General features: G+C 58.4%; 3 protein-coding genes across 14 annotated transcripts in view; 2 read left to right on the forward strand and 1 right to left on the reverse strand.

Moving 5' to 3' along the window:
• The window catches only part of RUBCN (rubicon autophagy regulator), a 32,444-nt gene extending 19,855 nt beyond the window's left edge, over positions 1-12,589 (forward strand). For 8 of the 11 annotated variants that reach the window (XM_080409341.1, XM_080409337.1, XM_080409340.1 and 5 more), the window contains 13 exons: positions 156-271; positions 758-959; positions 1,322-1,423; positions 2,146-2,220; positions 4,932-4,992; positions 5,997-6,129; positions 6,454-6,599; positions 6,949-7,013; positions 7,583-7,821; positions 8,216-8,277; positions 8,472-8,625; positions 8,964-9,057; positions 9,958-12,589. In XM_080409341.1, the coding sequence (XP_080265467.1) occupies positions 156-271; positions 758-959; positions 1,322-1,423; positions 2,146-2,220; positions 4,932-4,992; positions 5,997-6,129; positions 6,454-6,599; positions 6,949-7,013; positions 7,583-7,821; positions 8,216-8,277; positions 8,472-8,625; positions 8,964-9,057; positions 9,958-10,121 (1,613 nt within the window). In that variant the 3' untranslated portion in view covers positions 10,122-12,589. The remainder of the gene's footprint in view (positions 1-155; positions 272-757; positions 960-1,321; positions 1,424-2,145; positions 2,221-4,931; positions 4,993-5,996; positions 6,130-6,453; positions 6,600-6,948; positions 7,014-7,582; positions 7,822-8,215; positions 8,278-8,471; positions 8,626-8,963; positions 9,058-9,957) is intronic. The other 3 variants (XM_080409334.1, XM_080409335.1, XR_013931673.1) reach the window with 2 other exon arrangements.
• A 437-nt stretch (positions 12,590-13,026) lies between these two features.
• LOC308072455 (deoxyribodipyrimidine photo-lyase-like) lies at positions 13,027-17,178 on the reverse strand. The gene is made up of 11 exons (XM_080409362.1): positions 17,054-17,178; positions 16,797-16,857; positions 16,350-16,632; positions 16,019-16,164; positions 15,687-15,869; positions 15,347-15,505; positions 14,812-15,010; positions 14,558-14,710; positions 14,158-14,279; positions 13,899-14,058; positions 13,027-13,702 (listed from the first exon to the last, which is right to left on the reverse strand). The coding sequence occupies exons 3-11, from the start codon at positions 16,579-16,581 to the stop codon at positions 13,548-13,550; spliced, it is 1,509 nt and encodes a 502-aa protein (XP_080265488.1). The 5' UTR covers positions 16,582-16,632; positions 16,797-16,857; positions 17,054-17,178; the 3' UTR covers positions 13,027-13,547.
• Positions 16,878-24,334, forward strand: LOC308072454 (uncharacterized protein). 2 transcript variants are annotated; one of them, XM_080409360.1, is made up of 6 exons: positions 16,878-17,240; positions 18,325-19,032; positions 21,683-22,111; positions 22,290-22,406; positions 22,722-22,807; positions 23,051-24,334. In XM_080409360.1, exons 1-6 carry the CDS (start codon positions 16,916-16,918, stop codon positions 23,123-23,125), a joined length of 1,740 nt encoding a protein of 579 aa, XP_080265486.1. In that variant the 5' UTR covers positions 16,878-16,915; the 3' UTR covers positions 23,126-24,334. The 2 variants fall into 2 exon arrangements, with proteins under 2 accessions (XP_080265486.1, XP_080265487.1); XM_080409361.1 differs by having other exon boundaries at positions 16,880-17,240; positions 21,683-22,072.
• Positions 24,335-24,422: the final 88 nt, after the last annotated feature.

A 24,422-nucleotide genomic window follows, 5' to 3' on the forward strand; every position in this document is an offset into this window, starting at 1 on the left:
CAGGGATACTCGCTTCTGGTCAGGCTCCTCCATCGGCTGTGGTGCCTCAGCTTCTGGCACCTACTTGAGGGGTGCTGGTTGGGCACTGGCAGGGCTGGTTAGCATGGGGATAGCAGCAGGTCCCTCCCTCATACATTTCTCTCTTGCTTTTCTAGACTCTGGACAGTACCTGAGCTCGGGGGAAGGGATGTTCAGAAGACCCTCAGAAGGGCAGTCCCTCATCAGCTACCTCTCTGAGCAGGACTTTGGCAGCTGTGCAGACCTGGAGAAGGTGAGGGAAGCAGCAGCAGCCTGTGTGCATTGGAGAACATATTTTACTGCAGGTTCAGCGATACTTCCCGCCGTGGGGAGCATAATCCGATAGTATTTTCTCCTACAGAGCTGTGCACAGAACTCCAGGGCTGAGTTCCTCTGGTGTTTGGCAGCTGATATCTGCCCATCCAGCATGTGCACAGCAGATCTGCAACATGTTAGAGCTCCTCAGGGACACGTGCTGACTCCCCAGAGTGGACGTGTTGCACGTCCTCTTTGTAGGTTGCCCCTTGTGTTTTGTGAGTATTCTGGTGCCCAAGGAAGCTTTAGTTTTTAGGTCCTCATAGAAGAGTCAGGTTTTGTGGTATCAACAGGGCTTAAGGTATTTCTGCTGCCCTCCCTGAGTAATAAGCTCTTTGCTGTCACAGGTGGGGAACAAGATTTTACCAAGTCCTTCCTAGTTTCTCTGTGTACAGCCTTGAATGCTTATGCTTTTGTCTTGCAGGAGAATGCGCACTTCAGCATCTCAGAGTCCCTGATAGCTGCCATTGAGCTGATGAAATGCAACATGATGAGCCGGCAGCTGGAGGAGGAGGAGGAAGACAGCGACAAGGAGATCCAGGAGCTTAAACAAAAGATTCGCATTCGGCGTCAGCAGATCCGCACGAGACACCTGTTTCCTACCTGCCAGGAGATGGGCTCAGACAGTGGGTGATGTTTTGGGCTCACCAGCTAGTGGGTTTTCCGTCTGTTGCCTGTCCTTATAGCACCCTGCCTTCCTGCCCGTTCATGGGAAACAATCATACCGCTACCAAGGTGCTGCAGAGATTTGTGAAGCTCTGCTGCTATTGGAGCCCATAGTGGGTCTGATACTGTACATGATAACACTTGTGTGCTGTTGGCACTGAGTTATGGAAGGTAATTTCATTTTGAACCCACAGTGTCTTCCATTCTTGATCTCCATCCCTCCCTGCCCTGGCCATACCTGTCTATTCACTTCTGCCTTAGCTCTCAGTGACCCTTCAGACCACTTTCATTGATGGCCTGGCTGTGTTGGTGTTTCTCCCAGGTCTCATGGCAACAGACAGCGGGTCCCAGTTCAGCTCCCACGGCTCCATGCGGCTCTCTGACTCCGGCTCCACGGAGGATGTGGAAGAGTACGAGATCCGAGGTAGGAGGGGATGACTGTGGTGGCTTCTTGCATAGAGACAGACTTCTCTGTGTGGTTGTGTTGAGGTCAGTCCCACTGAAGAAGAGCATGTCCCTCTGGCCTTCAGGATGGCTTTTCCCAAACATATGGCTGAATTCTGAGCATGAGCAGAGCAACCAGTTTCCCTCATGTGCTGGCATGACTTTCCTTCAAAATCCTTTGTAACCCTCTAGCATTCAGTGCCTCCGGCTGGTAGGTGGTTTCCATGTCATTGCCTGGCCCGCGTAGCGGCTGTCACAGCTAGAGGGAGGTGGGAGAGCTGCCATCCTGCTGTCCTCCCCAGGCAGAAGGAGCCATAGCTCTGACCACTTACCTCTTGGGTGGCTAAGCTTGCCACCCACGGGAGACCTGTCTGGGTCCCTGGGTGTCCCTTTCCTTCAGAGCCTTGTTCATCCTCCAAGGTGGATGACTTCTCAGCAGTACCTCCATCTCACTGACTTTAAAAAGAAGATGGAGCAGTCCCGTCTCCAGCTATAAACTTCTTGCCTCTTGACTGTTGATAGCAAAGTGCTCCTTTCAGTCCTGAGGGCTAGATTTTGGGCTCAGCTTTGAAGCCCACAGAGGGGCGTGTGAATTCAGTTCTGGACTTCTCTCATGCGAGTGCTGCTCTTGTATTATGCCCTTTCTCTTTGGCCTGGCCAAGGCACTGAAGTCAACTGTTTTGTCATCACCGTGTTATACAGATGGTAACGATGGATCTAACCTGATTCAAATGTCCAAGAACGGCCTCTCAGTGTCAATGGCTTCCTTGTTCTCAGGTAGTACCCCGCAGTGCTCCCCTGTGGCACGCGTGCGTGTGTGTGCAAGGTGTGTGTGTGTGTGCACGTGCACACTTCTCAGAAATCTGCCTGACGTGGGAACTGTGAACAGCATCATCCAGATGTCAGCAAGGAGAGCCGGGGCAGGATGGCACGGCAGGATGGAGCAGGGAGGAGGCAGAGGAGCTCTGCCGTGGGCTCCATCCCCTGGGGTGTTTTGCCATGCAGTATTTTGGACGTTTCAAACGTGCTTGCTATGGTGAAGAACTGTCTTGCCTAGAGCAGGGCTTGGCAGGGCGATGGCACAGCTTTGTGGCTGTGTAGCTGCTGGAGGCTGAGCCTGGGCTGGATAAGCACAGTCCCCTACAGTGTGGGACCAGGTCTCCATCCCAGGTGCCTTGGGGAGCGTTACCTGGCTTGGCTTGGTGGAGCTGGCATGCCATAGCCCTGATTTGAACCACAGCCAACCCTTTCCATGCTGCTCAGACTTGACTTGGAGAAGAATGCTTCCAGAAGGAAGTCCTGGAGGGAGAAGTAGTGAGAGCAGACAGGGCACAGGCAGTTTGTTCACGCTGGAGGCCCTGGGGACGGGGATCACGTGGAGCCAGGTCTTACTTAGGTTTTTTATTGTTTACAGTACTACTAGATAATCCTTCTGGTTTGCTGGCTGCATTTAAATAACCCTCACGTGCTCCCTGTTTGCTTTAGCAAGGGAACAGCCTACATGGCTGTGACTGATCTCTCCTGTCAGGTGTTCGGTGCCAACGTGTTGCTCCTGCCAAAACGCTGGTGCTCAGAGCTTCCCGGCCAGCCCGGCTGTGTCCTGTGTTTACATCCCAGGGGGTTCATCCTGGCCTGAAGCTGGCATACAGGGACTGAGGTGATGTCCCTGGGTTTGGGGGCTGTTCACGAGCCTCCTGGGGACTATCCCAGCGGTGATAGCATTGGCAGCAGAGGCATTTTGGGCAGCTAACAAGGCTTTTGGGGAGTGCATGCAGTTAAGGTTGGGAAGCAAGCAGTGGCAGGATCCCAGTGCTACCCTCTGCAGGAGCCTATGGTCAAATGTGGCTCCCTCTGCCATCCTGGAGATGATGCCACTGCCTGAGCATGCCAGCTCTACCTCCTTATAACACTTGGCCCACCTGTGCTGCTTGTGCCCCACTGTTCGCTCATGTTCACTGTAGTCTAGGACCATGCGGCACCTTCCTGCACAAAGCCGAAGGCACCAGAGTGTGGCAGGTGTGTCTGGCCAGTGCCCTGTGTGGTCAGGAGGCTATGTTTGCCTGAATTCCCTGTTTTCTGCAGCTAGAAGTCCATTTGCATGATGTAGATATGTGGGTTTCTTAGCATAAGGCTGCTTTACTCTGCCTGTTTTACCAGTGGATGTCAAACAAGGAGGCTCAAGCATTCATCCTGAACTCCAAAGTGTGAGTTTGTAAATTGTCAGGCAGGATTGGGACTTGCTCCCCTTGCTGCCAGGACAGTCCTGTTCTTCCTAGGGGAGCTGATGTCTCACGGGGCAGCACTGTTTGCTCAGCCGGGCTGTGATTCCCTTGGCTTCAGCATGTAGTTGGTACCTGGCTGGGATTGGGTGGGCTCTGTGTGGGTCCATGCAGCTGACCTGCTTGGAGTGGAGGAGCAGGGATCCTGAGCTGTGCATCTCCTAGCCAGGCGCTGGACCAGTGGGTCAGAGGGAGCTGCAAGCCTGTGTTTGGGGGTAGAGTGGTCACTGCAGACCCTGTTCCTAGAGCTCCTCAGAGGTACAAAACAGGAGACCTGTTGGGCTGAAGGTTGGCCTCTCTTGTGTCTTGACCTGTAGTACTTTCCCCTTGCACACCCTCCTTCCCTTTTCTGGGAGTCTGTCAGCAGTGAAGTAGGATTTCTGCCTGCCTCATACTGCTGGAAGAGTCTCCCATTCCAGGGTCCTTCCACCGCTGAGATGAACTACTGGCTTAACCTGCCAGAGTGAAAGAAAGATGAGTGATGGAGGTACCATGGATACTGTCCAGTACCTGAGGCTGGCACTAAGGAGGGATGTGGGGCAGCCCAGGGCTGTTGGGGAGATGATGGAGGGAGCAGCACCCCAGTCTCCTGCACCTTGTCTTGGACCCGTCCCTTCGTGGGAGATGGGTCTATTGCCTCTGCAGAGGGCTGGCCCCTGTGGCTGCTGGCCTACTCTCTGCATGGATGCTGACGTGTCTCTGGAGTGCTGGGCTTAGGCTGCCAGCCCCAGCTGTGCAGTCACTGACAAGCTGTGGCATGGCCACCGTCTGGTTTTACAGGTTGCAGTCAAATAGAAGAGCTGTGCGTCCCGTCACTAATCCCTTGTAGCACCTGTACTGTGTGTAAAGAGCCACTAAACCTTCTTGCTAACCTTGCTGTCCTGCCCTCCTAGCTCCTGTGTGCATACTGTTTCAGGCCATGCCACTGCTAGGACTTGGTGTATGACCTGTACCAGGATCCACTTGTCTCCCCCAAACCCCAGGCTCACTGTTCTCACAGCATCCCACCGTGTCCTTCCATTGTAACTCTGACAGGTAACTGATTAGACTGCACCTCTCCTTGCTGCTCAGTGCCACTTGGTAGAAGCTGATGCTGTAGTTCACGTGCTTTTGAACAGTTTGATGAGTTTTATAGTAACGCTTTGGTTTGATATTAGTTTATCCACCTGCCCTGCCCCATCTGCTCCACCTTCTCTGTTTGTGATTCAGATGCAGACATCAAGAGGAATCCAGACTCCAGCAGGAAGTCCTTTCTCTCCTCAGAGTCCATGTACGTCTTCATCTCATGGAGAGGCATCTTGGTACCAAGTTCCCCTTCCTGCCCAACTCTGCTCTTCCATGTGCATCAGCTCTGTTTTGCACTGGAGTGGACATCCCTCCCTCCCTCACTCCCTCCCTTCACTTAGCAGTGGGGCACTGGGTCCTAGTCTCAAATTTGGGAAGCAGCACCTGGGATGATCAGGATAGTCACATGAGTTTGGTATGATATGGACTGGTGTCAGGAGAGACGCCCATAGTTCCCAGTAGGTAAGAGGCTGGGGAGAGAATCTGGACAACCTGGAGCACCTGGACTGGCTGCTCACTTGCTGCTGGCTCTGAGCCTCCGACGCTTCCCCACCAAGCTGGGATGGCCTGTTAGACTACATGGTGCTACCACCTTCTCCCCAGCCCCAGTGCAGTGCTGTGACCCAGAGGTGGAAGCGCTGACACACGGCAATGCTCACAAACCCTCTGTGCAGTGCAGTAGCAGCTTCAGCGTGAAGTGCCCAGTCCTTCTCCAGTACTGGCCTGGGGTGGAGAGGTGGGGGCTGTGGGGAGGTGAGTCACAACGTGTTTTAAGCACAGCTGCTGTGTTAATGCGCTGAAAGCAAACCCCCTCGGGGATGCAGAGACCCCTCTGCTCACTGGGTGAGATAGAAAGCTGTGTCTGTGCTTAGCAGCCTCTTGCGTAGGGTTGTACTGGGGGAGCAGTTACTTCTGGCTTGTACAGACACTGGCTCTCACTTTGCAGCTTCTCCTGCAAACAGGCACAGGTTTTAAGTACGGGATTTTGCTTGCCTTTCTAAACAGTTGTGCCATTAGCCAGCTTTGCTTGGGGGCAGCTGCAAAGACAGAAATCAGTCATGTATATCAATTTTAAACCTGCGTAGCAGTGCAGAAATAAAGTACCAGAGTTGAAGAGAGCATCTTCAGCTTGAGCTGGGACCAGCATCAGGGGTTGTGAGGAGGGCACAGGTGTGAGAGCTGCTACTAACAACTCCTTGTTCTGTCTAGATCCCACTCTTCCCTCAATTCCAACTCAGCAGAGGCTGTGGCCATGGGCTTGCTGAAGCAGTTTGAGGGCATGCAGCTCCCGGCTGCCTCTGAATTGGAGTGGCTGGTCCCTGAGCACGACGCCCCACAGAAGGTAGGGGTGTGAGTCCTCAGTCAAGGATTGCACCCAAACCCCTGGCTTCAGCCACCTGCCAAAGGGCTTTGCTAGTCCCCGTGATCCTTTTGTGGAGCTGGAGGAGCGGTTTTGTCTGGGCTCTGGAGATGGGTGCAGCTGAGTGGGGCTCTGCCACCACAACCTCCTGCAACGGAGTGCCCATCCCTGGGGACGTCCCTTCTCCAGCCCCAATTCTGCTGGAGCAGCAGCTTCATGCCTGTTGCAGGTTTCTGGCAAGCCTGCTGGGTGCATTGCCTTTGCGGTACCACGCAGGGATCTGACCCTCTTGCCTGCCATTCCCAGCTCCTGCCCATCCCTGACTCTCTGCCCATCTCTCCCGACGATGGAGAACACGCTGACATTTACAAGCTGAGGATTCGAGTGCGTGGAAACCTGGAGTGGGCCCCACCACGACCACAGATTATCTTCAATGTTCACCCAGCCCCAACGTAAGGACTTGCATGGCCAAAGGCTCTCTGGGGACCTGCCCTTTCCAACCCTTTTCCGCCAACACAAAGGATGATTATCCTCTCCTTCCCGCTTGACTGCCAATGCTCCCCTGATTTGAGCCTTGCAAATTGAGGGTGTTCACCACTGGTAGCTGGTGCTATGAGATGGAGCCAGTCTGCAGTGAGTTCCTTTGGTGTGCACCAGGGCACACCAGGGCTTTTCCCCTTGGATTTGTTGTGCACACCTAAGTGGCAAAGCATGTGGCCATCTCTGCCATCCAGACTGGTCCTGTAGTGCCAGGTGCTGTCAGGGCTGGACTCATGCGTGTTGCCTTCTGTCTCTGAGCAGGAGGAAGGTGGCCGTGGCTAAGCAGAATTACCGGTGTGCAGGCTGTGGCATTCGGACTGATCCTGGTAAGTGCTGGGACCCTGAGCCCTGGTTGGAGAGGGAGGAAGAACCTGTGAACAAGTGGGAAGATGCAGTGGGTGGGTGGTGGCGGAGCTCAGCACAGGGTCACAGGGGAGGTGGTATGCTGCCTTTGCCAGCTCTGCCTGCACATGCGTGTGCATCGCCCGCAGAGGAGCCTTCTCCAGGTTGTCACAGGGCTGGTAGAAGCAAAGAGCAGCCAGCCTGTCCTTAGGAGGGCATTTCAGATGTTGACTCTTCTAAGGCAAAGTCATCTGTTGGGGTCTTAAAGCTCCCAGCAGGTTTTGCTGTGTGTACAGCTGCAGAGCTCTTTGACCAGCTGTCTTTCCTGAATGTGTGGGTAGATGTGGCTGCATGAGACTGGACTGTGGTCCCAAATGCTTTTGCAGTCAGCAGGGGTGCTTGCAGACCCCAGCAGCTCTGGGGCTGGAGGAGGTACCAGCAAGGCAGACGGCCTTGATTTTTGGAAATGCTGAGGAATGTTGGGAGTCCCAGTATGTGGTTGGGTAGAGCACGTGTCTCGGCTGACCTCTCTTGTCTGCTTGGGTTTGGCCAGATTACATCAAGCGACTGCGTTACTGTGAGTACCTGGGGAAGTATTTTTGCCAGTGCTGCCACGAGAACGCACAGACGGTCATCCCCAGCCGCATCCTGCGCAAGTGGGACTTCAGCAAGTACTACGTGAGCAACTTCTCTAAAGACCTGCTGAGCAAGATCTGGAGTGACCCGCTCTTCAATGTGCAGGATATCAATCCTGCCCTGTACCGGAAAGTGAAGTCTCTTAACCAAGTGTGGGTAAGACCCTTTCCATGCCGTCCTGAGTGTGGTTTGGGTGAGGTAGGTGGCTGCCAATTGTAAACCATATTCCAGGGAAGCTGGGGAGAAGCAGGTATTTCAGTTTTTGAGGCTTAAAACCTCAGCACTATGGGTTTCCATCCACCTCCTGTTCTTCGGCCAGTAACGCAGGAATTTCAAAAGGAATTTCTGCCTGGTGTCCAGCTGGGCTTTACTGTATTTCCCGGAGCAGTGGTTGCGCCTGCTTTGCCCTGCATGGTGTAAACACTTCAGAAGCAGGGGAGCAGCAGCTGAGAAGCAGCAGTGGTTTCACCAGCGTAGGAAACTGGGCAGAGCTGCTTGGCCAAGGAACACGTTCTGTTTATTGATTCTTGTGTTCCCCCTTCCTCTCCAGCTGCTGCGAATCCAGCTTTTCCACATGAAGAACATGTTTAAGACGTGCCGGCTAGCTAAAGAGTGAGTCCTGGGCTGTGAGATGAAGCTGTTTCATTGTCCTGGTTCTGTCCCATGACAATTTGGGATATGTGCAGCCTGTGCAATGAGCAACGGGGGGAGAGGGGAGTGGAGGAGGGGGGAAAGCAGAAGCAGTGGAGAGAAGGGAGTTCAATGGAGTCGCCTTCCTCTGAGCTCTGGTTTCTCTGTCCTTGCAGCCTCCTAGATGCTTTCGATGCAGTACCTGGCCACTTGACGGAGGATTTGCACCTCTACTCGCTGAGCGACCTCAGTGCCACAAAGAAAGGGGACTTGGTGCCTCGACTGACGGAGCTCCTGAAGGCAGGCAGCCTGCACGTTGAGAAGTGCATGGTAAGACCTCCCTCGCCTGCCTCCTGCATGGCTCCACGTGCTTGGGGAGCAGGCTTTGCTGCAAAGATAACTGATGGGGGGGGAGGCCTTTGACATGCAGGGAAGCCATCATATTAACTGATTCAATGCTAATTGTTCTTGCCTGCTCCACAGAGCTCCTACGTAGCACGTATGGCCATTCCCTCACCCCTGACGTGTTGATTCTGCCTTGCTGTGCTCCGTGCTGGGGAAGGGCTGTTCTGCATGGTTAGAGCAGGGCTCTGTCCTGCTGCCCTGCCCTGCTTGCTGGGGAAATGAGGAGCGTTTAGCTGCTTGTTCCTCACCTTTTCTCCTTCCAGCTGTGCCAAGCCAAGGGCTTCATCTGCGAGTTCTGCCAGAATGAGGGCGACATCATCTTCCCCTTTGAGCTCAACAAGTGCAAGACATGTGAAGGTGAGATGCTGAGGAGAAACAGGTAGGGGACAGACCCTGGGGCCATGAAGGTCAGCTTCCAGTTTCAGTGGCATTTGTGCTAGCAAGAATTACAGAGCCAGAGCCAGCCAGACCAGAGTGCCTCTGTGCATGGCCTGTCTCTGCATCATGTTATCACAGCAGCAGATCAGCATTTTAACAGTGTTTGGCCAGAGCTGCTGGCACGGTGGAGCATGTAGGTCCCTTCCTGACCATGCTGTGTGCTGTCTGCCCCAGCAGCTGCGGGCAGTCGGGTTGTGACCACAGCAAGTGGGTGTCTGGGAGCCCTGGCTTCCCTTCTGCTGTGGTTACAGGGCAGGCTGCAGCCTGCACGCATGTCCCCTGCCCCTGCTTGGATGGCTGGAGCTGACCTTGTAGAGCAGAGGGAGCCTGAAGGCTTTGTCCCTGTGCCCTTCCTGCCTGCCAGGACATCCCCGGGCCCCTTCAGGAGTCATCCTTGATAACGCCCAGTACTAATGGCCAAACAGAGCTTGTCCCTGCAGCTTGAGACTAGCCTCTGAACTATCTTGAAAAGGTTCCTGACAACAGGCAAGCTTTGGCGTGGCAGGTGCAGTGCCAGAGAAAACTTGGGGCAGTGACTCCACTGTTTCCTTGGAGAATCGGGGAAGTTTGGGGAGGGACCTTGTGTGGAGCAGGGAACCTTGCACCTGTGTTCCCAAAGGCTTTGCAAGCCAGTGCAGGGACCCTGACTTGTTGCTGCTTCCAGAACAGTGCTGGACCCTCACTTCTGGTGCTTGTTCTGCCATGGCTTTGGTTTGAAATGTCCTCCTGGACAAGCCTGGAGCAGCCCTGCCCAGGGTGCAGGGCATCAGGCAGTCTGTGTCAGCCTTTGGCAGCCCTCAGCAATGTTCTTCCCTGCAGAGTGCAAAGCCTGCTACCACAAATCCTGCTTCAAATCCACCCGCTGTCCCCGTTGCGAGCGGCTTCAAGCCCGGAGAGAGCTGCTGGCCAAGCAGAGCATGGAGTCTTACATCTCAGACTACGAAGATGAGCTGGAGCAGCCGGAGATGGTGGCAGCGACATGAGCAAGTTGCAGTGGAGGAGCAGATTGTGGGTTTATTTACATGCATGGCCTTTGTCACCAGAAACTGAGCCACATGGACTGGAGATGAGGAGGACTATCAGGAGGCCTGGAGCACTATCTTGAAGGGATCTGTTTTTTCCCCATGCGGTAGTGCTGGGCTGGGGAAGGGGTGTCTCCCATCGCCCAGGTCTGCTCCAGGTACTACTCACGCTCTCCAATGCCTTTGCTTGGGGAAAGGTGGCTGCTCCTGCCTGTCCTGCAGGCAAAACAGGAGCCTTTTCCAAGCATTTGTTCGTGCTGGACCAGGCAGGGCTGTGCTGCCTGTTCCCATGCCCTGCTTCCTGGCAGGGTCCCCTGTGGGGTCAGTACTTTCTGCTCATCAGCTGTATACTAGGAAGCTCTGCCCACATCTGCTCCTTGGAGGGGGGAGTCAGCTCTCCGAGTCCTCCGATCCCCTGTCCTGCTGCTGAGGGTTGTGTGCGTGGAAGGTGGGTGGGGGTTTGGGGTTGGTTGTGCATTTAACAGCTCCCTTTCTCACATCTGCCTTGGGACACTGCCAGAGAGCAGTTGCTCTCGCTCCAGGATCAAAGCAGAGGAGGTGGCAGTGGTGAAAACGCCAGATTTCTGCCTCACTTCTCCATGCTGTCTGTGCTGAGCTGCTTTCCCTGCCCTCCACCCGCAGCCTGTGCTGCAGAGGCGCGTTGCCCCTGCTGCAGCCGCACAAGGACTGGTGTTGCTGGGGGTTTGGTGGAGGCAGATCCCCACAGCTAGGGGATGCAGTAAGCGAGGCTTCCAGCCCTGCTTCCTCCTTATGCTGCCAGTCTGCCTTCCTGGGGGGCACATGTGCTCCTCTGGGGGTGACATGGGACCTCACTCTGGTGGCACCGCAACCTGCCTTCTGTGCAGCTGCCTTCTGCCCAAGACCCGTTGGGATGCGGGTGAAGAGCCAGCCCTCTGGCCACATCCCCCAAGCCTCTGTCTCAGTTTGTTCTTTTAGGTTGGGTTTTTGTTTTTTAATCTGCTGGATTTGGTTTTATTTTTTTTACGCAGTTGTTTGTATTTTTAACTGTGTACCCCCCCACCCCCAGGGAGGTGCTGCTTGAAATGCCTCTTTAAGGGATATGCGATCTGCTTGGGGCTCACTGGTATAAAACCCCCGGGGTTGTCCTGCTCCTGGCTGCTCACCCCTGGATGGAGCTGGCATTTGCAGGGTGTCTGCTCGCCCAGTGGATCTCCCACTGGCCCTGGGAGAGGGGTCCCTGAGCCAGGCAAAGCCTCGCGGCAGGGTGGCCAGGCACCCTGCTTGCAGTGGGGGTGCCTGGGCTAGAGGGGCTTGGCAACTGGGGTGCTCCAAAGGGTTGGTCCCTTGCTGACGCAGAGCTGCCTGCCACAACCAACGGCTCTGCGGGTCGGACCCAGCGGTACCAGGTGAGCTCTGCGGCTAGCAGTCAGCCAAGGAGGTGCCTCTGCATCGCAGGGGGATACCTTAGCCCATGGCACAGGTGAGTGTCCTGCACCACTTTAGCATGGGTGGGATGTGGGGTGTTTGGACGGACGGTGTGGCTTGTGTACGTGCAAGAAGTGTGTCGAGGGTCTGGGGAGCAATACACTGGCAGAAGGCATCTAGGGGCGCTGGCTCTTTCAGCACGTACCCTGGCTTGGGGCTGGGATGTGACCCCTCGTAGGCTGTCCCTGGTGGGGTGGCAGGATTGGGGAGGGGGCCAGAGGCTGGGACCAGGAGAGGTGGCCGTGGGGCCCGGCTGGGGAGGGTGGCTGCAAGCCTCGCTGCTGGGGGCCAGGCTGCTGCCTGGCAGCATCTCTCCCATGTTTGCAGCATCCTGACAAAGCCAGGTCTAGCCCAGGAAAGGGCGCTCAGCTCCCTACTTGCTCCCTTGGGGTTTTTTGCTGCCTCTTGTCCTGCTTCTGCTTATTTTCCCCAGGGGAGCGGCTGTTCTTCTGCTCACTCACTGTCTCTGCAAGCCCTGGGGCTGCCAGACACCGCAGACACTCTCGTGCCTGTCCCCAACCCCAAGCCAAGCCCTCCTGCTGCTGCCCTGAGTTGGCACCCCCTTCCCTGGAGCCGCCTCAGCATCACACCTCCATCCACCCTGTTTTGTTTGAAGCACTTTAATGTCATGGGACAGCAGCTGAGTGGCTGCCTGCATCCCTTTCTAGAAGCACTGAGTACATTTAGAGAAGAGGGAAGGGTTATTTGTGGTTTCCACCCTCCGCCGTGGACTTTATCTGGCAGCAGCGAGACTTGCAAACCTGGTGGAGGTCTCCAGGGCAGGGTTGTGCCCAGCAGTGCCACTGCTGCCCAGCACTGACCACTACAAGTGACACTGGAACTGGCCAAGGCGGTGAGCTCTTTGTAAGGGAGAGCGAGGGGCTGCCCCGGCTGTCAGCTGGGGACTATTGCACAGCATAGCAACAAAAATGCCGTCCCTAATAAACTAAGTTAATAAGGGGCCTGGTTGGCTTGTGGCATCATTTCAGGTGGGGTAATAGTGTGTATCCCCCGCCTTGGGGTCAGTGCTGCAGGGGCTGCTGGCCCTTGGGGCAGGGGGGAAGCAGGATGCACTAACTGATGGCAGTGGGCAGTGGGGGGACAGCTTGCGCAAGTAGTGATGCATCGCCAGGTGTCACTGGGAGCGGGTTGTTGTCACCACCCCTTGACTAATCCCTCTGGTTTGGGGCCTCCCCCTGCAAACTGCCCATGGGACTCGGGCAGGAGGTACAAGCCACTGAGTAGGGGGCTCCCTGTAAAGTCTGTCTTTGCTGCTGGCAGGGGCCCAGGGGCATGGCCTTGGCTGCCCCGTCCCTGCTGGCATCCCTGTCCTACACAGCCCGGCTCTCCCCTTGCAGAAGCTCATGCGTCGCTCCATAAACACCATAGACACAGGAGATAAAACTGTAAACTTTAAAACAACTGTTGAAGGATGCATGTGTGAGCGCAGCACAGCATGGAGCGAAGCAGGGCTTCCCTCCGGGCAGCATGGCATAGGGACCCAGCTTTTGGGGGGGCTTTTCCGCAGAAAACCCCTGCTGAGCCTAAATCTAAGTTGCACTTCCCAGCAGCAACAGCAACTTGAGCTTACTCCTGAGCATGGTGGCTGTGGAGGAGGTTTCTGGCAGGCATGGGCACGCTGAGGATGGGCTCTCACAGCTGTTAAGGAAGCCATGGCAGCAGGCGGGCCCTGCACAGCCCTGTGGGGCTCCAGCAGCTGCCCCAGTGCGGCAGCTCGGGTAGGGGGTGATGGCAGAGAAAAGACCTACAGAACCCTGGGACTTGCTGTTACAGCGAGCCTGGCAGCAGCACCTGGGGCAATGCCTGGCCAGCACGTAAAGTGCGAGCTGGCATCTTTGCAGGGGCATGTCTGCCTCTAGCATAGAGGGACATGAGCAATCTCAAGGCACACTGTGTCCATCACTGGGAGCATGTGGGGGGGGCGTAGCGACGCTCAAACTGGCCCACGTCGAACTTGCGCTTGCAGCCAGCGTAGTTCATGTAGCGGATCTTCCCGAAGATGGCCCGCTCTGCCCAGCCCTGGTCGTGTATGCCACAGATGGACCAGAGGCAGCCTGGTGGGCATGGGGACAGAGTGTCAGCTCTCCCTCTTGCTCAGAGGCATCCAGAGAGCAGGTGGGATGTGGGTGCAAAGCAGGATGGGCTGGAGCATGGCCTGGGTTGTCTGCAGAGAGCCCTCACCCCCCAGCACCATGGCCATGACCATCAGAGATCAGACACCCCACCCCCTGTGCCCATCCCGCAACTTGCCTACGTATCCATTGGGATCCCTCCCGTCCAGTTCATAGCGGTCATTGAGGTAGATGGCAAACTGAAGGGCCTCCTCGGGGGAGCGGGTCCACTCCAGGATCTTCTTGGCCCAGTACATCCGCAGGAAGCCATGCATCTTGCCCTCCCGGACCATTTGGAGCTGGGGGAAAGGGACAGCCGCAGGGGTCAGTCCATGCCAGCTCGCCTCTGCCCCTCGGGAAAAGGCTCAGTGTGTTGTGGGAGAGATGCCGGGCAGTACCTGGGCAGCATTCCAGAGGGGATCATGTGTGGCCCCCTGCTCCAGCTCCTGCAGCTTGTAGAGAAAAGGCCTCTTGTCTTTGGCGTGGAGCTTCAGGGTGGTTTGCGCCCAGTCATAGGCACCTGCGAGCAAGATGATGATGAGCAATGCTGAGCAACCCACTTCTGCAGGGTCCTGAAGAAGGGATGGAGAACTGGGCTGCTGAGGGCACCATACCCTGGAGGCACCAGCCTTGAAGAGGGCATCTGCCAGCTCCTGTCCTACCTCTAGAAGGTATATAATGATGGCACATTAGTGCCCCCACAGCCCCTCCCCTAGCAGAAAAGGGATTGCCAAGTTGGAGTGACCTGCTGGGTACCCGCCCAGCCCCCAGCATTGGCCACCCGACCTGAGATGCTACCTTGCACGCTGTCGTAGTTCTCATTGTAGTAGCAAAAGTTTTCAGCCAGCTCCCGCCGCACCACAGCCTCCTCCACAAATGCATCCACTGACTCCTTGTACTTGTCCCGATGCTTCTGCACCTCCAGGATCGCTCGTTGGGTGGAAACCTGGCCTGGGGACGTGGAGAGGGGGCAAGTTAGGCTGCAGGTCCAAGCCACCAAGTAAGTCAGGCTGCTTGGTCCTGCTGAGGAGTGGGAAGCCTGGGATGCTCACCAAAGTGGAACCATGGGGACAGGTTGCTGAGCGCTGCCTTGTTGGGGTCGTTCCGGTGGGAGCTGAAGGATTTCAGCCGCTCTGTGATGAAGGACTGCAGCACAGCCAGCCCTGCAGTTGTGCCAGGGGTTGCCCACTCCACCTCCTTCACGGTGCGGTCCACCTGCAAGCTGGAATAACAGGCCTCCCAAGCGATGGGCTGGGTGGCAAGCAAGCAGCGTGAGTATGTCTGCAGATGCTTTTCAGCCCAGGGCTGCTCTGAGTGGGGACATCTAGGGGACAAAACGACCAGCAAGTCCCCAGCTCATACCAGCCTTCTTTTCCTAACCATCCTTGCATGGCAGGGATGCGAGAACTGAATGAACAAGGTGGGAACATCCCTTCCCTAGGTCATCCCCATCTCCACGGCACCTGTGCATGACCTTAGACAGGTCACTGTCCCAATCCCCTGCCATCCCCTCCCAGGATCATGAAGCAGCTGTGAAACTCTTTGGGACTGGCCATGAGTGAGTGTGGAGCTGTCTCTTGCTGGTACCTCTGCCGGGCAGGAGGGGGTATATGGGTGACGAATAACAGGGGGGAACTCGGTGAGGAACTCGGTGAGCTGAGCATGGATCTTGCCCCGGATGGTCCTGGCGCTGTACTCCTGCTTGGGGGAGGTGACCCAGCAGGGCACAATGTTGTGGGCATCAACCTGGCAAGCAAAGATGCGGAGGAGGGTGTGAGCAGGATAAGCAAATGGTACCAAATACATGAAACAATTACTCCCTGTTTGGGTCACTGCAGCACACCTCTGCAGGCACGAAAGGCAGGAGACAAGTTTCTCCCACATCTTACTAGCCAGAGTTTTCCCTTTCCAGAGTGTGGGCACCCACCTGCGCAAACGGCACATCCTCCGGCAAACGCTCCCTGACGTCCTCCACCCACTGCCGGGAGAGGCGAAGGGGGCAGAAGTCTGTCACCAGCCCACCCACGCCGTGCTCCACCACAAACACAGGCAGCACGTCCTTGGCGTAGCCCAGCAGCAAGTGGAAGGGAATGTTCAGCTCTGCACACTCCTGCAGCAAGGGGCAAAGGGCTATGCAATGGTTCATGACTCTGCAGACCCCATCCCACCACCATCTGCTGAAGGGATGGGATTCTGCCCCCCTCCTTCCCCAGGAGCCCTGTCCCACTCCCAGTGTGGACATCCCTGCAGTGGCTGTACCTCAGCCACCTCCTGCAGGCCCCTCAGCATGAAACCGTAGTGGCGGATGGTGGCATCCAGGAATTTGGGCACCAGGCAGAAGCAGACGTGCAGAGGCAGCTCCTGTTTGAGGGCCAGGCGCTGGGCATAGAGGAAAGCCCAGTTATCTGCGGAGAAAGCACATGGGACAGTGTTGGGGGGATGTTTGCTGAGGGGATGGAGACACGGTTTCCCAAGAGGAATCCCCTCCAGTCCCCCCGCTGAGGGGGGACCAGCTGCAAGGCCCCCTGTGGGAAGCAACCAAGGCTTTTGCCACCCATGGGAGCTCCACACAAACCCAGCTGGTTTGTACCTTGCAGCCGCTGGTCCCGGGACATCCAGTAAAGGATGCACCGAGCATTCTCCTTCAGGTCCGAGCCCTGCGAGACGAGGCGAACACGCTTCTTGTTGTACTTGAACTTTCTCACGGACGGGGCCGCCCTCCGCCTGGCCTCCTGCACCGCCTCCTCTTCCTCCTTCTTCCTCCGAGACACGCCTGGCAGCTCCGTGCCCTCGGCCTTTCGCTTCCTTTGCCCCCGCGGCATCCTTAGGCTTGCCCGGGCCAGCACCCGGAGCAGCGTGGCTGCCTGCGGCCACTGAGAGGGGAAACGGGACCAGGTCGTTCCCGGTGCCTTGCCCATCCCGGTTCCCGCTGCTCCCCCAGAGCCCGGGGGATGCCGGTGCCCTGGTCCCGCTCCCAGTGCCCTGCCCATCCCGGTACCCGGGGATGCCGGTACCCACCCCGGTCCCCCATCCCTACCTGGTGACCACGCGGCCCTCTGGGTGTTACACAAGCCGGGGGCGAGGCTAAAGGGCGTGGTCTTTGGAGAAGGGGCGTGGCGTCAGGACCTGGCACCGCCCACACACACTGCGGGGCCGATGCTGCGCCGACGTCGCCGGCGCGCCCCTGGGCGCGCCGGGGACATCGGCGCGGCACCGGCCCCCGGGAAGGGGGTGGCAGTGCCCGCCGGTGCCTCCCCTCCCTGCCCCCGGGAACAAGGAAGCGGCTCCGGTCACCTTCAGCCGTCACTCGGCAGCGTAGTTCCTTGCTGGCACCATCCCCTCGCCCTGCGTCCCCGGGTGCAGGGTCCTGTCTCCAGGCGCGGAGTAGGGGTGCTGGCTCTGGATATGGCCGGGCAGAGAGGAGAGCTGCTCCTGCCCCTACTGCTGCTGCTGAGCCTTGCTGTGCCGGATCTCACGCTGGGTAAGGGCTGAGCTGGATGCAGTGCTGTCTGTGGAGCTGGCGCTGAGTGGGAAGCATCGTTCCCCAGGGTGGTGGGTGACCCCGTGGTGGCTTCACCCACAGAGGTGAGACACTGTGGGTGCTCTTTACTCTCTGACATCTCAGCCCTATCCCAGCGAGCAAACAGGGCTGTGCTTTGCAACGCAGGAGCGACAAGCTTGCCTTGATTTCTTTTGCCTCTCACGTGTGTCTCTGTCCAGGCAGAGAAGACCATGGTCCCAGCTGGACCCCCGTACTGAATACTGGTCCCTCTTGGGCTCATTGCCTTTGCTATGACCTGCCCAGCAGCGCCAAACAGCCCTGCCCAGATGACAGCATCACCAGAATGCCATGGGCCTGCAAAACTGCAAATGCTGTCCCGATGTTTGCACTCAACACAAAGCAAGAGCAGTGTTGAGTTGAGCACAAGGAATAAACCTGAGGCTTGTACCTCTTGGAAGCCTTAAGCCACAAATGTAGGTCCCCCCCTGTGTACCTCAGCCCACTGTGGAGCCTTCGTGGGTTGCAGCACGTCTCTAACAACTTGCCCTGAGCTGCAAGCTGGGCTTTGTTCCTCTGTGGGGCTGGTTCCCCCATTGCCATTATTTACACCCGGCGCTATCAGTTCCTGACTATCTGCAGCAGAGGGGTTTGTGTAAACTGCTGCTGCTGCAGTTCCCGCCTGTCTCACGGTCACCAGTTCCTGCACGGCTCTTCCCGTCGGACGGGTTTGTCTGACTTCCTCCAGGGATCGGTGAAGGTGGGGGACTGGGTCTTAGCACTGGTGCCTACAGGAGTTTCTGCCCTGAGACCAGGGATGCCCATGGCTTGTTCCCGCTTTGTCAGGCTGGAGGGTTTATGCTGCTGCCTTGCTGACGATCACGTTATGGTTCAGGACACCCATGGGCTTGTTCCATGCAGGATGGTGCATCCCCACTCCTGATAATCCATGGCTGACGCATAGCTTGGGGAGCTCATGGTGGTGGTGATGCTGCACCATGCCCAGCACAGCCACAGTCTCAGGCCTTCACCACCAGCCTTGTGTGCCTCACCCACCTGTTTGCAGGGACCACAACCACAGATGTGACACTCACCGCATCCCCGAATCTCCCCACCTCCTCAACACCCAGAGAGACCATGGCGCTGCTGCCCACCACAGACACCACCCCTCCCTCCAGCCCTGAAGCCTCCACCCCAGAGGCACCGATGGACGCCCTCACCGCCAGCCCTGCTACGCCCGGGGGGAGCAGCCTGGCACCCTCCAGCACTAGCACCCCACAGGCGAGGGGCAGCAGAGCCCCCAGCCCTGCCGCCACTGTGGTGCAGCCTGACCCCACCCCAACAGAGCTGGGGCTCGCCCCCGGCACCCCAGCTCCAACCGCCGTGGCCATGACACCCAGCTGTGCTGAGGCCACCATCGTCCTGTCCGTGGGGAGCAGCGCGGCCCTGGCTGCCAGCTGGCCGGGGGGTGAAACAAGCCCGCTGCCCCCCGCCACCTCCGCTCCCCTCCCCTCCGCCTGCCTGGGCACCGGCACTGCCCACGGGCCAGCAGTGGCCACACCGCTCGGCAGCGCTTCCCCCGGGACCGGCAGCGCCGCTTCTCCCACCGCACCGACGCTGACACCGACAGCCACTTCGGCCGAGCCCTTGACGACCCCGTCAGACACCGGCCCCCCCCCAGCCACCAGCACGGGGGGCCCCGGGAGCACCCCCGCCCCCAGCCAGCCGGCCAGGACCAGCCCGACGGCACCCGGGACCCCCAGCGCCGCTGCGGGTGAGTGCAGCCCGGCCGCCGGCAGGCCAGGGGCAGGAGCAGGGTGACAAGTCCCCACGGGTGTCCCTGCTCCCTCCGCGCTCCCGGCTTCCCCGCCCCAGCCCACGGCCCGGCCCCCAGCCCCAGCGTGCGGCGGCTGCCCCAGCCCCGGGCTCTGCGCCCGGCGGGGGGGTCCCGGGCCGCGGCGGGGCCCACGCAGGGCGGGGCTGGGCCGGGGAGGGGCGGGGCCGGGCCGGGGCTCCCGGGGCGGGGCCTCGGGGGGCCTCGGCTGTGGGCGTGTACCCCAGGAGTGTGACTGTACCCCATCAGTGAGACTGCACCCCGGCAGTGTGACTGTACCCCATCCTGGCAGTGCTCCTTGTGGGGCACCTGTGTCCCAGCAGTGTGACTGTGTCCTGGTGGCTGTCCCAGGAGCATTTACCCTGGGGCTGCAGCTGTACCCTGGTGACAGCCCCCTCCGTGTACCTGAACCGGGTAGGGAGAGTGTCCCTGGCTGTGCATGTGCTTCCGATGTCCCCGTACCCTGGTAGAGCAACTGTATCCTGACAGAGTACCTGTACCCTGGCCTAATGCCTACAGTGTGAGACACCCCAGCAGGGTTCCTGCACCCTGGTGACACCCTCAGGGCGCCTGTGCCGTGGCAGTGCCCTAGTGTACTTGCACAGCAGCAGGGTGGCTGTGCCCTGCATGCCTGTCTGCCTGCGGAGCGCCTGTGCCCTGGCCCAGTGCCTGCAGGCATCTCCGACTGGTCTTGTCCCTGACCCTGAGAAGAAGGAAGCGGCTCCAGCTGTCAGTGGTGTGCTTCAGCCGTGACATGCCGGGACACGGGGAAGTGATGCCTGTACAGACAGCCCAGGGGACAAACCCTCAGCTCGGAGCACGCCCTTCCTGAGCGTCGACTGTTCTCGGCCAGTTCCTCACGCTCGCTCGGGCAGAGCGGGCTGTTGTGTCCCGAGGGCGTTGGTGGTGGGAGACACCACCGAACATCGCCCCTGTGGTGGGGCACAGGGACAGTCCCAGGCAGTCTGGCTGCTTCCCTGGACTTTTTTCCATGGTCGCCATCCCCTGAGCCGGCAGAGGACGGCAGGGTCCCCAACTGCAGGGACCCGGTCTGCTGCAGTGGTGGCCTGGGCAGCCTGCCCTGCCCAGTGCTCGTGGCTGCTCTGAGTCCAGCCACGCAGCTGATGCCTGCTTGGCATTGCACCCATCCCTGGGAGCGTCCGTGTTGGGTGGAATCCTCCGCTTCGCTGCCAACACCTGGGGAGTAAAAGGACCCACCTGGATGCTCTTCCTCTGCCGGGCAAAGGAGTCCCAGGAACCCCAGTGCTGGGCTGTGGGGAGTGCTCAGAGCAGTGCCTGCGGCGGGGGTATCGGCTCCCACCCACCCAGACATGGCCAGGCAGGGAGGGGGGATGCTCTTGCCCCTGCTGCTGCTGAGCCTCGCCGTGCTGCACCTCACACTGGGTAAGGGCTAAGCGGGATGTGATGCTCTCCGTGGGGTGGGCAGCGGGTGGGGAGCATCGTTCCCCAGGGTGGTGGGGTGCTTTGCCCACAGCAGGCGCCTGTGGGGTCCAGGGGGTAAAACACTGTGGGTGCTGTTTGCTGTTTGCTAAAAGGGAAGCTGAGGTGGACTTACAGCTGCTCCTTTGTGTGAGGATGAGACCCTTCAGTGCAGACACCTACCTGGGCATGGGCTGGGATCAGGCTTTTGTCCTTCCCCACACTGTTATTTAACTCGCTGCCGCCTGCAGCTGCTCAGGAAGAGAGAGGCTGCTGGGGGTTTTGGGAGTTTCTGGTGGGGCTGGCTGAAAGCAGACAGTGGCTCATGGCTCGGTTCCCCATCCCTATGTGAGCAAAGCCCCACATTCACCGGGCTTGTGCTGGGATCACCTGGGAATCCAGCCTGGCATCTCCAAGCCACCACCTCGCAGTCACCCCTTGACCGAGACCTGGGCAGCCAGGCTGTTCAGTATGCCCTTTTGGAGGGGATTAGAGATGCTTGGGCTTCCCCAGGGACAGCATGCTGCCCTGGCATGGGGTCTGTGAGGGCAGAGAGGATGCCCTCCTGCACCCTTCAACCCCCCTGCGGAGCCTTCGTGGGTTGCAGCACGTCTCTAACAACTTGCCCTGAGCTGCAAGCTGGGCTTTGTTCCTCTGTGGGGCTGGTTCCCCCATTGCCATTATTTACACCCGGCGCTATCAGTTCCTGACTATCTGCAGCAGAGGGGTTTGTGTAAACTGCTGCTGCTGCAGTTCCCGCCTGTCTCACGGTCACCAGTTCCTGCACGGCTCTTCCCGTCGGACGGGTTTGTCTGACTTCCTCCAGGGATCGGTGAAGGTGGGGGACTGGGTCTTAGCACTGGTGCCTACAGGAGTTTCTGCCCTGAGACCAGGGATGCCCATGGCTTGTTCCCGCTTTGTCAGGCTGGAGGGTTTACCTTGCTGCCTTGCTGATGCCAGTTCAGGGAATCCACAAGTTTGATTCCTGCAGGACGGTGAATCCCCACTCCCAGTGCTCCAGAGCTGATGCACACAGTTCTGAGTCCTTTGGGGGGCTTGTGGTGGTGATGCTGCACCATGCCCAGCACAGCCACAGTCTCAGCCTTTCACTGCCAGCCCTTGTGCACCTTGTTCTCCAACCTCTTTACAGGGACCACTGTCACAGACGTGACAGCAACCGTGTCCCTGACTCTCCCTACCTCCCTGACACCTATGGAGACCTCACCACTGCTGCCCACCACCGACTCCACCGCTGCAGCCACCCTCCCTCCCTCCAGCCCTGAAACAGGAGCCTCCACTCTGCAGAGATCCAGCACATCCCTGGGGACTGGCAGCACCTCACCTCCCACCATGCCTCCTCCCACTGGACCAGCACCAACAGCTGCTTCAGCCGAGCCCTTGACAACGCTGGCAGATACCATGGCCACCCCTGCTATCAGCACAGGGGTCCCTGGGAGCAACCCCACTCCCAGCCGACCAGCTGGGACCACATCCAGGAACACCCTTGACACCTCCAGCCAGACTGTGGGGCTGACCTCAGGTACCCTAACATTATCTGAGACTCCCAGCACAGCCACAGGTGGGTGCAGCTGTGGCACATCTGGAAGACAGGGGTGTGGTTAGGGTGGCAAATCTCCACAGGGATGCTGGGCATGTACTCGGGTAGCTTCGTGCAGTTGGTTTCATTTAGGATCCTGGGAGTAGGAGCATCCTGCACCTGTCTGCAGGCAGAGCTAACGTAATGCTGTTTTGTCCAGGCACAGAGCCCTCTTCCCCCACCACCAACTCAACCCAGATCCCAGAGGTTACGCCCAGCACCCCTGCAGACCTGTCAGTGATGACATCCACCTGCCCCACTGCCACATCCAACACCAGTAAGTGCAGTGCCCTGTGGGCATCGTTACCACCCCAGAACTGGTGGCTTTGGGCTTCCAGGGGCCAGTGCAGGGGGTCCTGGAGCCCCGCTGCTTTTGCGGTGCCCTCAATACGGAGGCACTGATGCTCTGTGGGATGTGTGGTTTGCTGTACAGGTGGGGAGGTGTTTTCCTGACAGTGTAGGGTGTCCATGACATGATTAACCTGGCAGGAGGTCACCTGTTTGTGACAGTGATCTGGGGAGAGATAGCTAGATCCTTTGGTGCAGCCCAAGGTTCAAGGGCAATAACCACAGCCACATTTTTTGTCCCTAGGTGCATCACACCTCTTTCTGTCACTGCGTCTAATGGTCCCCCAGAACCTGGAGAACACCATGGTGCAGGAGCTGGTGTTGTCCAAGGTGAGGTGTGCCGGGAGGGGATGCCACTTTGCATCTGCCAGCCACGCTCCAGCCAGCAGGGGAGGGGGTCAGGCAGTGGGAGGGGAATGGCTGCGTATTGCATTGAATGTCACCCAGAGCACTTTCAGGTGAAGGGAAGACCCTCCGCTGGCTGCTGTGGTCCAGGAGCAGGCCCCTCCTAGGTGGGGAGCAGGGGTAGGAGACCCCCTCCTGCACCGTTTGACACCTGTCCTCTCCCCGCAGCTCCGTGGGAACCTGCTGACAACATTCCCATGCGCCGGCCTGGCGGTGGAGTGGCGAGGGAAGAGGAGGACCTGACCACCGCTGCTCGCCCAGCTGGCACCTGCATGGACTCGCCAGCCTTCTGCTCCCAGCTCCCTGCTCCATGGTAGTGCAGCCCTTCAGTGTAACTGGTGCAGCTCCCCTTGAACCCGGGACCTCCCGTCCTTCCCTGCACATCCCCAGAGGACCCCCAGTGCCCCCTCCCCCCGTAGGCTGGGGTGCCCCTGCCCCTTCCCACAGCCTGTCTAGAGCCTGAGCCCTCCCACCACCCTCCACCAGACTTGGCTTCTGTGGTGGACTCCCTCTCCACCAAGCTTTGCCAGTGAGCTGGGCTTTTACAGTTGGGACTGAGCTGGCTCAGCCATGGAAGCCACCCTGGGGACCGACAGGTGAGAGAAAGGAGACCTGGAGCCCCCAGTATTGCTGTGCCCAGGGCACTTGGGGCTTGGTGATGATGACCTCCAAGGATTTGCAACCTGGGGAGGCTGTGGTGCCTGAGGTCTTCAAGAGATGCTCCATGGCTGCTTCACATCCAGGGCAGGCCAAGATGGAGCTTGGGGTGGCTCTGGGAAGGAGGCAGGAGAGGAAAAGAGTCCCTCTTTCCCACCTGAGCCCCATCCCAGGGCCAGCCAAGGTCCTGAGCCCTGCAGTGCGGAGGGCGAGTGGACCCAGAGCCCAGCACACGGGCTCTCCCTGGCTCGCCCGCAGTATTGCTGACAGAGGAGCACACCTATGCCAACACAGGCTGGGCAGTAAAAGGAAATTCCACGTTTTCCATGGCAAAGATGATGACTTCTTTTTTTCCAAGTTGCCTTCCCCAGTTTTCAGCTTCACTGTCTAGCGGAGGTACCAGCAAGGAAAACCAGCTGAGTCCCAAAAGCTTCGCGGGGGAGAGACAGGCTCCAGGCTGTCCCCTCCTGGCAGGGGCTGCTGCAGAGGTTGCCGAGGATGGCTTGGCACCCTGAGAGGCTGGGGGTCCCCACTTTGGTGCTCTCTAACCCATGACACCCCATGGCTGCCAGGTCAGCTGTGTGCACCATCAGGCCGTGGAAATCCCGTGGGCTGTACTCCTTCCCTGTTTTTTTCCAGTCCCCAGCTAGGGAGACGGCCGCAGCATCTGTCCTCCTGCAGCAAAGTCATTTATTAACTGATTAATTAGCCAGATAAAATCCAACTGAAGCAATTATTAGCCTAAGCAAGTCACCTCGCCGGGAGATTGAAAACTGAAATAACTAGCAGAATAGCTGTGGTGCTTGTCAGGGGTTGTTTTTGGCTGATCCCCGCTCCTCAGGGGCAGCCTGCGCCGCACTGGCATGGGACATGGGGAGGGCTG

This window comes from Falco punctatus (genome assembly GCF_963210335.1).
Source record: "Falco punctatus genome assembly, chromosome: 13".
Taxonomy (NCBI): domain Eukaryota; kingdom Metazoa; phylum Chordata; class Aves; order Falconiformes; family Falconidae; genus Falco; species Falco punctatus.